At 40.6% G+C, this 14513-nt stretch overlaps 1 protein-coding gene across 4 annotated transcripts in view; it reads right to left on the bottom strand.

The window, feature by feature from the left end:
* LOC117939344 (rho GTPase-activating protein 6-like) overlaps positions 1–14513 on the bottom strand; it is a 69102-nt gene that overhangs the window by 32472 nt on the left and 22117 nt on the right. The window contains exons 1-2 of one of the 4 annotated variants that reach the window (XM_034864602.1): positions 4922–5139; positions 4755–4880 (exon numbers count right to left, since the gene is read on the bottom strand). The exons of the other annotated variants lie outside the window; for them this stretch is intronic. Of the exons in view, the coding sequence (XP_034720493.1) occupies positions 4755–4796 (42 nt within the window). The 5' untranslated portion in view covers positions 4797–4880; positions 4922–5139. Of the gene's footprint in view, positions 1–4754; positions 4881–4921; positions 5140–14513 lie in introns of those variants that run through there. 4 annotated transcript variants of the gene reach the window in all.

Here is a 14513-nt window from a genome sequence, read left to right on the forward strand (position 1 = left end):
CTCCCTTAATTTAACATCACTGGATGAAGTAATGAAGAAACGAGCAGCATCAGCTCTAAATCAAACCACTTAAAGCATCACATCTTTTGCTCAGGCCGAGAGAGAGACTCCTGCCTCTGGTAGCACATCTCACTCGGCAAACAGTAGATCAGATCTTGCCCGAACTTTCTCTTCTGCGTTTCCTCCGCTCTGTTTTTCTCTCAGCCTTCGACCATCTCCATAAAAAGACAAGTCTAGGAAGGATGGCCTTCTCTTTCGCTGTTGATAATAAAACAAGTGCCTTCCCCCGATGGGGTCTAGAAAGAAAAACGAGGGGTGGACGGCGTTGTCCTGACGAGCCAGAAGTGACGGCTGTGGAGAACGTGGAGAGGCAGTTTTAGACTTTCCCTTTTTCTGCCATGCTGGAACTGGGCTACACATTATGAAATGTATTCAGTATCTGTGTGCATTCCCAGTAAGTGCACTCCTGCTAAGTTCTCCCTCTGGGTCAGAGTGTGCTTAGCAAAACTTGTGATCAATGTAAAGAAACTTGCTGTGCGGATGACTAAGAAGCCACATTGGACGGGTGATGCCATCCGCCCACACATGCACGAACAAAGCTGTTTAACACAAGAGCATCCAAGGATGGGCATTGATGACTTTTATTTTTGGATAACAATGCAGAACAATAATGATTTATTCATGAATCTATTTAAAAAAAAAACTTCTTTCTATTTTCCATACGACTTAACCTTCGTCTGCCAGAGCTGTTTGTCCTGGGAGTGGCAGAGGAGAAAAACAAACACACATTCTGCATTAGAACCAGGTCACACATCAGCAGGTATGGAGAGCGAATAAAAAGATAAGAATAAACTGTGTAGGAGAGGAAAAACAGGGTGTAGGGATTTGAAGTTTCTGAAAACATTGTCAATGTCAAGAGAAGCCGAAGAGAAGAACAATTGGGGCTGTGGGGGGACGGGGGCGTTTGAACAGGTAGCTGCACTCAGGGTGACAAGGGTCCCTGGATGGCTAGAGGCAGACAGAGCATTCTCTGTTTGGTCAGGGATGAGAGAGAGACTAAGACAGACAGAGGAACAGATGATAGTGGAGGAGGGGAATTAGTCATATCATCTATACATATCTATATTGCGGTCTTTTCTCTGTCTGTCTTCTAACTCCTCTGCAATAACCCCAGTCAATCCAGTAAATCTGTCTGAGCAAATTGAAAAATCAATCGCAAATCTTTCAGCACTCAGAGCCCCTTGAACTGTTTCACCTGTAGTTGCACAGTCTGCTAAATGATGCAACAAAGACTACTTGTACAAGTTGTAACAGTTTGCCAACACTTGAAAGCACAAAACAGGTGAGAAAGGTTTCAGGACAAAGACGATCATTATTTGACTATTGGCAAAAGGCTCAGCGCTGGCTGGCTCCACTCCAGAATAAGCTCGCTTACATCAAACTCCTTGTGTTCCAATACTTCCTTGTTCTCTCATTTCTGTTATCATTAAGTGACTTTCAGACAGCATTTTACTTTCCACTGCATATGACTCACGACTCAACTTCAGTCAAGATACCTAATCAGTCAGAGAAAACCATTGCTGCAATTGTAAAATGTCCCCTGTGACAGTACATGACTGGCCTAACGTGATGAATCATATGTTTAGCAGTGAAATAATGAGTTAATAGCTCATCTGTTGAAGCTAAATCTATCTACTGGGCTTAGTTAATCAAATGATACCGACAAGATTGATTATAATTAGTTCAATCGATTCAATGTCCTGTTAGTGTGTGCCCTTTCAGACTTGTTAACCTGCTGTTGTTTGGCACTGTTGGAAAGACTTGGACAGTTAAAGTTGTTTCCAATGTTATTTAACACCAGATTAGCATTACATGTGCATTCACTGGTGTCCTGCTCCACTGCAAACAAAGAAAAGTGCAAACAATTTTCTGTGTCTGTAAATGTCCATTCCTTTACAGACATCTGCGCGGATCGGATCCGTTTTTCTTTCCTACTGATAAACCATTATATCGGGAATGATTTCCTCCTCTTTTCATCGCCTTAGAATGTGATGGATCTTGCTTACATTGGCTAAAGAAGTTGCCCATGTATCATTCTTGTAATATTAGAAAACATAACTCCTTCCAAGATGAGAGCTGAGTGATCCATCCAGAGTGTTATGTTATCCCTGCTGGTATCCCATTAGTACAATGCTTTGTTGGGGATTTAAACGTTCTAGCACTGGCAACCGTGAGGTGCCGTTACGCACCTCTCGCACTTTCTTTCTTGCTCTGTCTTACTGTCTTCTCCATCGCTGTGTGTCTCCAGTCTGCTAACCTAGAATCTGAAATATGTATCGGCCCTGGCAGGAATGGCGAAAACCTGCATTTGTTTAAATCATTGGCGGACGAAGAGCAGCTTCAAGGGGCCTAGTCCTCCATTAACACAAATGCAATTTTCTTTGGAACTGCTTTTTCTGTCCTATTTTAACTGCATTCCAAAATCAACAAAATATTGAGGGTTAATGAGACGATGAGACAGCAATAAGCAGCCTGGTTGACGGTCCGCTAGCATGTGAGACGTGCTGTCCGGACATAACTCTTACGCTTTTACCTGCTGTTTTGGGGGTTTCCTGAGGACATGTTTAATATATTTCAATAACTAGGTGCTGCTCAAATTCATTTCTAATAATCACGCTCATCCAAAAATAATATTAACCATCAATGACTTCCGTTAATACGCATTTTCCAATGTAAACTAAATCGGCTTTTACAGTTATGGCAAAGACGAAGTCAGGGGCGTCGGACTGAGGGGCGGGTAAGGGGACTGAGTACCCAGGGCATTTATGTGAGGAGGACCCAAAAAGATGCTAGAATGATTACCTGTGGGGTGGGGCCCATGGAAAATGCCTTTCTACAGGGCCCAGAATTTTGTGCTACCCCTCTGGTATGAAGTGCACACTCCAGACTTACTTGGCTAGATAACAAGATTTGTACTGCCTACTCGTGAAATGTATCAACAGAAACTTTGCAGACGTGTTCATATGCCTTCAGCAGCCCACATACTCCTCATGTGTCCTCACATAACAACCTGCTCAAAGAGCTGGGACACTGTGTATAATAGGTTCCTAATTCAATACTTTGTGCTGTCTGATTCCCTGCCATAATCACCAGAATGCTGAGTAGCCATACCAATGACTTAGATAATGGATAAAGAGACGATAATTATTAATGTATTAAAAAGAAAATTAAACTGCAGCTGTTTATATTTGTGGTTTAAAGTCATTTTTTCAAGCAATAAGACGAATAAGTCCCTGGTTTAAGCAGCTATAATGTAAATATTTGCTGTTTTACTCTGACATTACACTGAATATCTTTGAGTTTTTTGAAAAAGCACGCAATTGTGATGTTACTAGGCCCTTGGGAAATTTTTACACCTGCACTAATGATTATTATAATGTTGCTATACTGATCATTTGATCCGTTCATTGTTCAGTCCTGAGAAATGTTGAAAGATGCTATAATCCTATAGATATTCTACATAGTGTCTTTTCAAAATGTTTTAAAATGTGTCTGTTTTGCTCTTTAATCCAATCAGATTGCCCATTTTGAAGGCCATTGATTTCCCATCATGTATTTATTGGGTTCACAACAGGAGAAAAGTAACAGCCCAGATCTGTCAAAGTTAATGTCTCTAGAAAGATGACATGCACTGCAGTGGATAATCAAAAACAATTTGGCAAGTGCACTGAAGCTTTATCAGCTTGTGTTGGACGAATTTTAGACACCACTACTGTGGGCCATGTGGCAACAACTTTCACACCACACTAGCCGCACTCTAAGCACAAATCTAGACCACAACGTGCCACCAGCCGAGCCAAAGAAAATGGTATTGTTTTCCAATCAATGCTTGTAGCTTTATGAGTGCTTCCAGCCACAGAAACATTGCTTATAAAGAGGAGACAGACCACTAGAGCAGTCAAGAGAAGAGGAGGAGAAGAGAGGGGGAACAGAAGGAGGGGGGTCGAGGAGAGAGGGCAGATGATAAAACACTAGCATTTTTAAATTGGTGTCCACGAACTCAATTCCCACATTTGAATAAACCTGTTCTGCAATCTGCCAAATATGAGCTCCAAAGTGCTGAGTTTCATTTTGAAAGAGCAGTTCTCATCAGAGCCCTTGTCGGTCGGTCCTCACAGCCTTGACCCATATCTGTGTGTTTTGCCCTCATGTGGCCACCGAGCTTTGAGGTGTAGAGTGTCAAACACAACACCTGTGGCTATAGCAGCAGTCCGCTGCAGGCTTCTGTGTCTTCACCGAGCTGCGTTCAGAGCAAAAGTCTCCTTCAAACCAGCAAAACATGTGTGGTCTTGTGTGTCTGCGGATGTTCAAACTCGAACCACCACATGTCACTTACGTTTCATCACAGGAAGTTTTTGCAAGTCGAGTCCCCCCCCCCCTTCTCTGTTCAGTTTCACATTTATGTTTTCAGTCACTGACATTCTACAGCAAAATTTGTTTTGTTTTTAAAATGCTTGTTTACTAAAATACAGAAAACTAAATCTGCAATGAAAATTTTTACACACATCAGTAAGACAGAGAGACTGAGATGCTTTACATTATGCAAAATTGTCAAAGTCATGCAGGAAATAAACATTTGTTTCCCTCAGTTCCTTGCACACACTCGGCGTGCACGCGCAAACGCGACAACAGAAGATGCAAGCCTCAAGCTGCGTTCATTATATGAATTTATGCCCAATAAACCGAGTACTTACAAGATAGGAATTTTGCCTTTCGAAGAACACGGAGTCTCCCATGGTCCCGAAAAAAGTATCCACATATAGTAAACACCCAGAAATGTAGATGCTACAAATGATATCCCGTTAGCAAATACGTCCAAAAGAAAGTGTGTGCGTCGGAGAGGAGCGTAGAAAAGGGTCTGCGCGAATCACTTGTCTTCTCCCTCTTCTGCATTCAAGACAAAGTCTTTGGACTTTTTGTTTACCTCAAGTCACCGCAGCTTTTAAGAGTTGTCTATACACCAGTCAGACGCGCGTGTCAGAAAACCATCTGTGCCAGGAAGGTAACCATAGCGCGTAATGCGTAACGGATCCATACCGCGCGCTCCGTAGACTCTGGTGAAGAAGACAGATGCTGAAGCAAGCGAGTAGAGGCAGAGAGAGCACTGTCAGTGTGAGTTGGGGCTTCCGGTTAAAATTTTCAAAATATAATCGGCTTCGGACAGGGAAAAATATCATAAAGTAGGATGGCAACTTAGTTACCAAACACATATTGAGACAGACGAGTTTAGAAATCGTATTCAAAAATTAAGAAAAACAAATTCTAGAACATAATTAAAATGATTAGAGTGAGAGATTAGTGTTTTATAAAATAAGAGCAATTATTTAAAGATTGGGAGTTGCAAAAGGTTACTTTTGATCATTATACAAATGGGGATAACATTAGCCATGACATATATAATACTACTTTCAATCCAAAACAGCTGTTCACATCAGTCCTACTTTTATGCTAAAAGCATGCATGTATTGCATTGTAGCTATATATTAAAGCATAAGGTTTGTGGAAAATGGAGAGAGCCAGATGGGGGGAGGGTGCAGGGGAATTTTGGAGAAAAAGGTTTCTTCCTTGTGACAAATAGCTTGCTGTAGGCCAAATTAGAGTAGCAAATAAATCACAGGGTAGAGAATTTACTGGACAAACCGCAGAACCAAAACTGTGATTGCTTGCTTCCATTGTAAAAAATCAATGGTAATTTTAATTTATGAGCATTCGTCTTTTTTGAAAAATTGTCTTATAAGAGAGACCACAAAAGGCCAGTCCACCACTGGAAGATTTTAAACAGGAGGGGGAGGCTTGTCTGGGTTAGTGTAATGGTGAACCAGCATTGAGCAATCTGTTTCTAAAGAGCTTGCATCGTAGCTAATGAAAAAACAGAACCATGCAAAACAAATAGAGCACAACACAGGCTTTAGCATGGACAAATCTGCTGAAGAATATGAGCTGTCCTCATACATACACACACACACACACACACACACACTTAGAGTTAATAAAAACATTTGCTTTGCAGAAGTGGGTTTATCGAGGAGGACACAAACACAACCACATTCTATTCTCTAATTTTTATAAACAGTACGTGTGAATGAGTGAGTGGGTTAATGAGTGAGAGACACTGAATTCCTATGTGCTTATCAGATAGTGCCATAGCCATTTAAAGAATGCTGAGAAGTTAAGAGGAACGAACACTTACTTTACTCTCAAATCTAGAGATAACAGGAACTGCCAGGGACTGAGTCAGCCATAAAGCTGGCGCTGTGCTGTCTGTGTGTACTGTATCTCACACAGGCATCATCACAGTCCCGCGGTGTGATAAAGTTACAGGTGATGGAAAACCTGTTCTTGCATGGAGTTGCTCTTTGACAGACATACTGCATATCTGAAGTTGGTCAAACATTTGAGGTGTTAAAATTGTCTTGGAAGGGGGGCAACTAATCGTCAGTTTTGCCCCTTTTTGTTATCTATTCAGTTGCATTCAAATCATTTGGGATGAAAATGACTGATGTGATGTAAAGAAATAGTAAGAAGGCTGTCTAAATACCAAATATTTCTGTGAAGTTAAATTTACTGCGACATTGTTTTTACTGTTGTGACACAATTAACTATTTTGAACTATTTTGAACTTGAGATTCCGATTCCAAACCCAGCGGATCCAGTCATGTTTGCATGTATGGTTCATTCAATAACAGGACATCATGCACCTCTAATGTAACATCTGAAGCTGAAATTTACTGGTTCAAAGGGCCCAGTTTAAATATTTTGACATAGGAATCTCAACCTAACGCCATAACACCTTCAACCATATCATGTAGTCTTCGTCAGTAGATCTGTTTTCATCAGTTGTCATGGAAATGAATGTGTTGATATGCGAGCTCAGTAGCTGTTATGAATTTCTCCATATACTTGGACGTCACTTAATACGCGTTAGAAGTGTCAAAAAAGACGGTGTGATGTGGTTTAAAATGCCAGGGGGAAATATTGTGAATGGACTTTGAGTTGGGCTTGTGTGGTCAAACTGCAATTTTCATGGTTGAAGACAAATTGATTAATACTACAGAAGTAAATACAAGATCAATATTTGAATTGCCAAGTTAAATAATTGTCTTGCTACTGCCTATTAGAAAAAAACATTTGAAAACATTCTTCGGGATGATGTTGAGGGAATATAGAAGGGAGGAGAAAGATCTTTTTTTCCTCCTTAAAAAGGACTTATAGGAGGAGCCTAATGTCTCCTAAAATGGTGTTTCAATTGTCCCAGTATGACCATGGCTCACGTAATAAACAGAGGCCTGTGGGAGCGGGAGGGAAGGCTGGAGGAGAGGGAGTGCAAGAAGAAGAGAAGGGAGGAGAGGAGAAAAAGGCTGACATGGATGTGTGTTTTTACACGCACGTTGCAATTGGCCGGAATCGGCTCCTCCTGCAAGCTAGAGCACGATGACATTGTTTGCAAAGGCCAGTGCAAAGCAAAGTCTGAATCTGCACGTTCCTTGAGCTGGCCGTCACTTTTCATATCATCTTGAAATTGTTAAAATAATGCTGAAATGAGGCCCTGTGTGATCATATATCAATTTCAAAGCACACTCTGGATTTTCCACTGTTGAATTTGGCACGGTCTGTTTGTGTTGATGTATCACATCCCTGCTATTAAGTGTCAATATGGAGAAGAAGCAGCTTGGAGTTAAGGCAACACAAGTGACAGTGAGGAGTATTTACAGCGATTTCAATCTGCATCATGTTTTCCTTTTTTTGCAATCCTTGATAACCTCTAAGACATATACACCGCAGTGAAAAAATTATTCTTTAGACCCACACTGCTTATGTGATTTTCTATAAATGCACATCTTGGGATTCCTTATTTTTATATATATATATATATATATATATATATATAGTTCTACAGGGAGCATATTAGCCCTGCGTGTAATTCCAGAGCTGTAAGGTGAAGGCGGGCTGCAAAACGTTAATGTATACATTGTTCAGTCGGGAGGTGCGGCACCCCTCCTTCCAAAGGCCGAATGCCTGAGCTGTGAAATCACTCCATCCAGTGGAAAGTATTCTGTAAAAGTGCTTAAAGGCGATCCAGTAAATGACAGAGACCAATCCTGCAAGGCCTTCAATCTGTTTTATAAACACTCGCAAAAAAGATTTTGCAAGGCCCAGATCGAAGTATTTGCTTGTGTTGCATCAGATTTAGCTTGCCTCCCTCCCAGAGGATGCTGGGGTCAGGAATCATATCTCATAGTTCATAACTCATAACAGCAGCTGCAGAGGTTTTTCTCAATATCTATGTATCTATTGTGTCCAAACATGTAGTGGCATAAGCATGAACTGGCAACATGATTACTCAAAGTGAAGATCATTCAATTTATACTGTATGTATGTATGTATGTATGTATACAGTTTGTATATCAAACAAACATATAACAAATAAAATCCACAAGAATCTCATTAAATACAAAAATCTTATCACACGTGATCCTATGCCTGTTTTTAACCGTTGCCAAATCAGACGCAGCTGATCAAATTCATGAAAGGAAAAAAAAACTGAAAAACAATACATATGACAATCGTGCAGCTGATAAAAAGGACAAAAGAGCAGAACTAGTGTTTTCCTGCTTATTGGCTGTATCTCTTTCTTTCAGAAGATGAACTTTGACCTCAGTTTCCAAAGGCAGCCCGAACAACGGGTGTAAGAGAAAGAAAATGAGAGAGAGGGCAGGGGGGAATTGTAAAAAAAACTGGGCACACATAAACAAATTTACAGCAGGAGCTGCTCTGGGGGATGACCTCAGAAGTGGGGAATGTGTGTGTGTGTGTGTGTGTGTGTGTGTGTGTGTGTGTGTGTGTGTGTGTGTGTGTGTGTGTGTGTGTGTGTGTGTGTGTGTGTGTGTGTGTGTGTGTGTGTGTGTGTGTGTGTGTGTGTGTGTGTGTGTGTGTGTGTGTGTGTGTGTAAAAGAGAGACAGAGGGAGACAGTGCTTCACTTGGGAGGTAAATACAGAAGACACACACACGCAAAAAAATATATAAACACAGGATTTCTTGTCAAGGGTCTTAGACCACAATGTCCCTACAGAGACAACCCTCATCCAGAGGAAAATGTTTCTTTTAGAGGAACTGATCACTCAATATGCACCAAACAGGACACACACACTCTCACACACACACACACACACACACACACACACACATGTGATGACAGCATGGGTCTGGAATCAATCTGGACGCTTCTATCAACAGGCCAACCAGTTGTCCTAAATCTCCATACTCTGTCCCGAGGGCCAATAGACGAAGAGAAGGGGATAGAGGGGCATGGGGTCGTAAGTAAAGAATTCTGGGTACTAGCCCGGCAAGGCTACATGGCTTTCATCACCTTACCACCTCCATTGGACTGTGCTTAAAGCGGCTGACATGTCAGCTCTGCTCTCCAGATTGGCCCTGTCCTGAGGGCTACTACATTTTGGAAGATGTTTTAGATGTTTTGCAAGAGGAAACATTTGGAATGGGAAATATAAAAGTAGAGAAGTGATTTTGTCTAATTTGTGGTTGCTATTTAGAATCCAAAACCACCTGAATACCTTGTGTGGAGTAGTTGTTCCTGAGGAATTTATGTCACTGTTTAAAAAGAAAAGTAAGAAAAAAAGTGTTTTGTCAGAATAGGGCAGATGATTAATCTAAGTTTCATTATCTATGGAAAACCATCTTGACTTTATTCCTTGACACGTAAACTTCCAATCCATCCATAGCTTGTAGCCAAACCTATGCATGGTATTTTAACTATTTATCAATGACACACACCTGTCACTGTTTGGCATCACTGCTTGACAAGCGCCAATCTGGGCTTGAAATGTCACACCTTTCTTAGTTTGACAAATAAATCTGAAAGGAAACAGAAGACAGTATCAAGTTTTTTTGACTTTCTACCTAGACTAGATAGTGTACAAATCTTTTCACACTGACTGTATATACTGTGACACAGTTTTCTGGTGGCGTGATTCATCACAATGTCAAATGAACATCCAAAGCACCTCCCAAGTATGATCACAAATATTGTGTAAAGTATCAACTACCGACTGTTCCCCGGAGATTTGAATAATACATTCAAAACTGCATTTAGAAATCACCTCATTTAAGGAACCAGATGACGAAACGGTAAGCCTGCCTTCAGCGACGAGGGCAAGCAATTCACTTTGATCACTTTGTCAGAAATTCATTATGTGTAATCACATAGTCTGTTATCTTTGAAATAATTTGAAAGAAATAATGTAAATTGAAATCAAGTGGTCGGTTAATAATTATAGGTTTGGCAAAAGTAACCCGCCAAGTTTCTTCCATAATTTCTCATTGTAGTCTGATTGTTATATGTCCATAGTTCATTTTGTTACACAAATCTCGCCAAACATAAGGAATGACTTGCTATCACACATCACCATTCATTCTCTTATGCAAATGCTTTTTGTTTTGGTTTTGGGTCATATCCCACAGTTGGTTTGGCATTTGTTTGCCTGAATGAGAAAGCACTGTCACGTTGACATCGAGATTGCAGTCTTCTTTATTAGAGCATAGATAAAGTGTTGTAAATGTTTATTTTCCAAGCAAAAGCTGGCAGTAAATGTATTCTTGGTCTTTTTCCAGTTTTTAAAACCAGCAATGTTGACTCGGTCACCTCTTAAGTTGACTGAATGAATTTCTAACAATCCCTCTAGTATTGATTGTTAGGGCAGCACCTCAAGGTAAGTGTTCAGTCACACCAGATTCAACAGGAACAAACAGCTGTTTTTGCTTGTTGAGAGTAAAATAGGTTGAGTCTATTTTGAAAAATGTAAATACTTTCTCATTTTCAATGTTTCTGTGTGCTGGTGTTTACATCGGCATGCACACCTTTCCGTGTGTTTTCGTTGCACAACGTTTTGTGACGTCATCCCACAGAAAGAAAAATGAATCAGGTTTTTGTTAGTGAAGTCTGCCTGTGTGGCAGTCTTTTCACTCATCTGTGTATATGTCTATCTGCGTCTCGCCTTATATGTCTGTCTCGCCGCCCATGTATAGAGGTGCTGATCTGCCTGCTGGCTCTGTCAGCTTGCTTGCATGACTGGCTGGGTTCGCAGCTTTCTGACTGAGAATCCCGTAGTAATGCTGGTAAGTTTTTCCACCCGGGTCAGGTGCTTTGAAGGCGGAAATGGAGCAAAAAAAGTGTCTTTTGTTTTGAAATATGTTATCCTAAAATCTTCCCTTTGTGTTTATCAAGCATTACAACACAAGACTGAATGAATAAATGGTATTATCTTATCACAAATAGCCAAAGTTGATCATACTGTGAGTGAGTTTGATCTTTTCTCCGGTCACCGTTCATATAGAGCTCACGTGCGCGACAAATATAACCTGTGCGTGCCTGAAGTGGGACTGATAAGCCTTGTTGTCTGCATAGTAAAGACTGATTCACATACGGATGCCTTGTCTTTCAGCTCCAGCTCCTCCACCGTAATATGCGCACACACACACACACACACACAACACCACACACACATACATAGTGTCCTCCACCTCCCACGCCTCCTTAATGTTTTCTGCCACAACAGTTGCCATGGCGTCTCCGCTTGCCAGCTGTGCCGGACAGCACAATAACAAGTATGTGTGTATTTCTGCGACAGTGTGTGTATGCATGTGTTTGTATACCTACGTGTCAGCATATAATATGATGTGATAATGCAGTTTATAAATGCATTTTAATCCATGTGACATGATTCCTGAGAAAGCATTAATTTTATATTTCATGTGTGGTCAACTATTTTTGTAATGTCAAGTCTGACAAATGTCATTCTGCCTAATGTAATTTAGAGTAAATGCAGTCTCGAGTCAGTTATTTTCACATCATGCCAAACTGTTGAGAAAACACTGCCAAGGCCCTGGGAAAATAATTGCAGATATGTTTTTGTGCTGCGTGTGATGCATCTGATGGCAGCAGGAAAGAAAAAAATATCCTTTACTTGTTGCCATGGCACCACATTGAAAGCGACTGGATTATTATGTGAAACAGGGAGAGTGATGTGAGATCAACATGCTCACATGAGCTTCGGGACAAGAAGTGCCAGATTTTTTTGGAGTTCATGAATATTTCTTAAAAATACCAAACTCAAAATTTGAGTCAAGTCTAGACGTGAGATGAGAGAGATTCTAGACAAACAGACCAGATATAAACTGTGGGTTCAAATATGACATAAGTTTAAGAAGCATAAATGTCTTTTTTCTTTTCAAAATTAATTTAGCGTCAGAGTCCCATAACACAATGAAACAAACTGACTTAGTTTCTCTCTCTTGCAAACTACACAAAGATTTTCCCACAAATTCATTTTTCTTTAATTAAAGGTGGCAGTACTTGAGAAAACACCCCACACCTGCTATAACACATCAAGCGGTCCACACTTTGAAAAACAAGAAAAACTCCTCACTTAGCCTTCTGTCTTTTGCCACTGACACAGTTCTGCCTGACAAAGAGGGTTTAGACCAACTCTTGGGTAAACTATTGGAACAGCAGTTGAAGAGTCTCTCTCTGAGTGAATCTCCAGAGACGCCTGAGAGGAGGGTTTGGAATAGCTTGAATAGCCAAATAAAATATCCACTGAGCGATGTGACGTGAGTGTGTTGGCTCGGCCTCCTTCGAGTGAAGGATAGCATCTCTCTCGGCACATTTATCCAAACACTTGGTGCGCCTGCGTGTGTGTATTTGCACCCAAGCTTTTGGATGTATGAATCTGCCATCATGGATGTGGGAGATCTATTAGCAAGCATTCTGGTAAATTTTGAAGCTTATGCTTAGTGGTTTGCTCTGAGTTTGAGATTATATGAACTTGTTTTACATAAACTCCATTGTTTTTGGACATTTGACAAATTGCAAATCTGCACCAAAAAAGTACATACCATACACCATCATTTCCCTTTTTTTTTAGGATCAATAAATATCTATCTACATGATTAGCCCTACTATTATACCATACTAATACGGTGTCTATAGTATTGCCTACTTTTGAGGTAGCATAAATGGTGAATTGTTGTTATTACACTTTAGCTATAGTACGGATTGAACAAACAAGATACACCATGTTAATGTGTGAGCTTTAGAGGTGCTGGTAGTTGAGTTGGGTATCGAAAGGACAGCTATCTACCAGACTGAATGGCAACGTAGATAGTTGTGCCTAATTTCAGTGTGACTTCAATGCCATGCACTCGCCTCTGGTGCTCCGAAACTGACGTCACGGTAACAGAAGCATCCCTTCTCGAAAGAATTCGTGAATTCTGACACAGCGACACACAACAGTCTGCAGCTAAGTGTAGCTGCTCTCTGCGAGACACCATGGCCACTGCCAGTGTCGGACTCTGAGAAACGACACACACGGGACTAATCGGTGCATTCAATTGCACCACAGAAACTTATGGTGCATTCAAGTGCAACTTGAGAAACTCAAGCTGTTGTAATGTTCCCTTCTGCCATCCAATGGTTCTATTTTTTAACAGCAGTTGACTGTTAAAATAAGCTATTGGAAATTCTATTTTAAATTATTTCAATTTGACCATATGGACTTAGCAATCAACAAGCCTTTCTTTTAATTGCCGACTGTCATTTTGTGATCTTCTGGGGTTTTTTTAAGCATAGTTTCTTGCACTCTTTAGGCACTGTATGGTATAATTTTAGCACCAATATCAAATTAACCCTGGCTGATAGGTCGGTGTAACGGCGAGAGCAGTTACAGGTCATTAATGTCTCTCCGGCCTCATGTACACCACATATTGGAAATATTCTTAATTGGCATAAAAGGCGAGGCAAGTTCGAGGATGAATGACTGTTTACTCCATGTTCACTTCTGAAAGGCAAAGTAATTGGGTGCGCTTTTACAGAATTAATCTGATAATTTAATATATTGATTGAGCAGTCAAATTGCCCTGCCAGCCGACTGTTCACAGCAATCAGTCACCTATTTTGGATGGCGACTGATCCATGTACACGGGGATCCAATCACGTGCCTGCATGCAAATGAATTTACTCAGCATTGCCAGCGCTTTTTTTTTTTATGCAAATGTGATTTAAATGAAATCATTCAAGCACCAGAGGTGAGGGCATGTAGACAATATGGAACGGATTAGCTGAGTGTAGCTTTAATTATTCTGCTTGTTTTCTATGATAATAAGCTCAATCTGGCAAACAGTTCACATGCAAATCAACTGGTCACTTTTCTTGTTGATGGGTGGTTCTCAAAGCTTGGGAAGGATATAGGTTTTTGTAAGTAAAATGATGCAGTTGTTAAAAGATGTGGAAGTGTTCAGAAATACACCTGAGATTGACATATTTTCCTCAACATCTGCACTTCTCCTCCTCCCTGGAGTGCCTGCCACACCTTCCTTTTTCTTTCTGTGTTTCTCAACAGTTTGGCATGATGTGAAAATAACTGACTCGAGTATGCAT

The sequence above is a fragment of the Etheostoma cragini genome, chromosome 24, assembly GCF_013103735.1.
Source record: "Etheostoma cragini isolate CJK2018 chromosome 24, CSU_Ecrag_1.0, whole genome shotgun sequence".
Lineage (NCBI taxonomy): Eukaryota > Metazoa > Chordata > Actinopteri > Perciformes > Percidae > Etheostoma > Etheostoma cragini.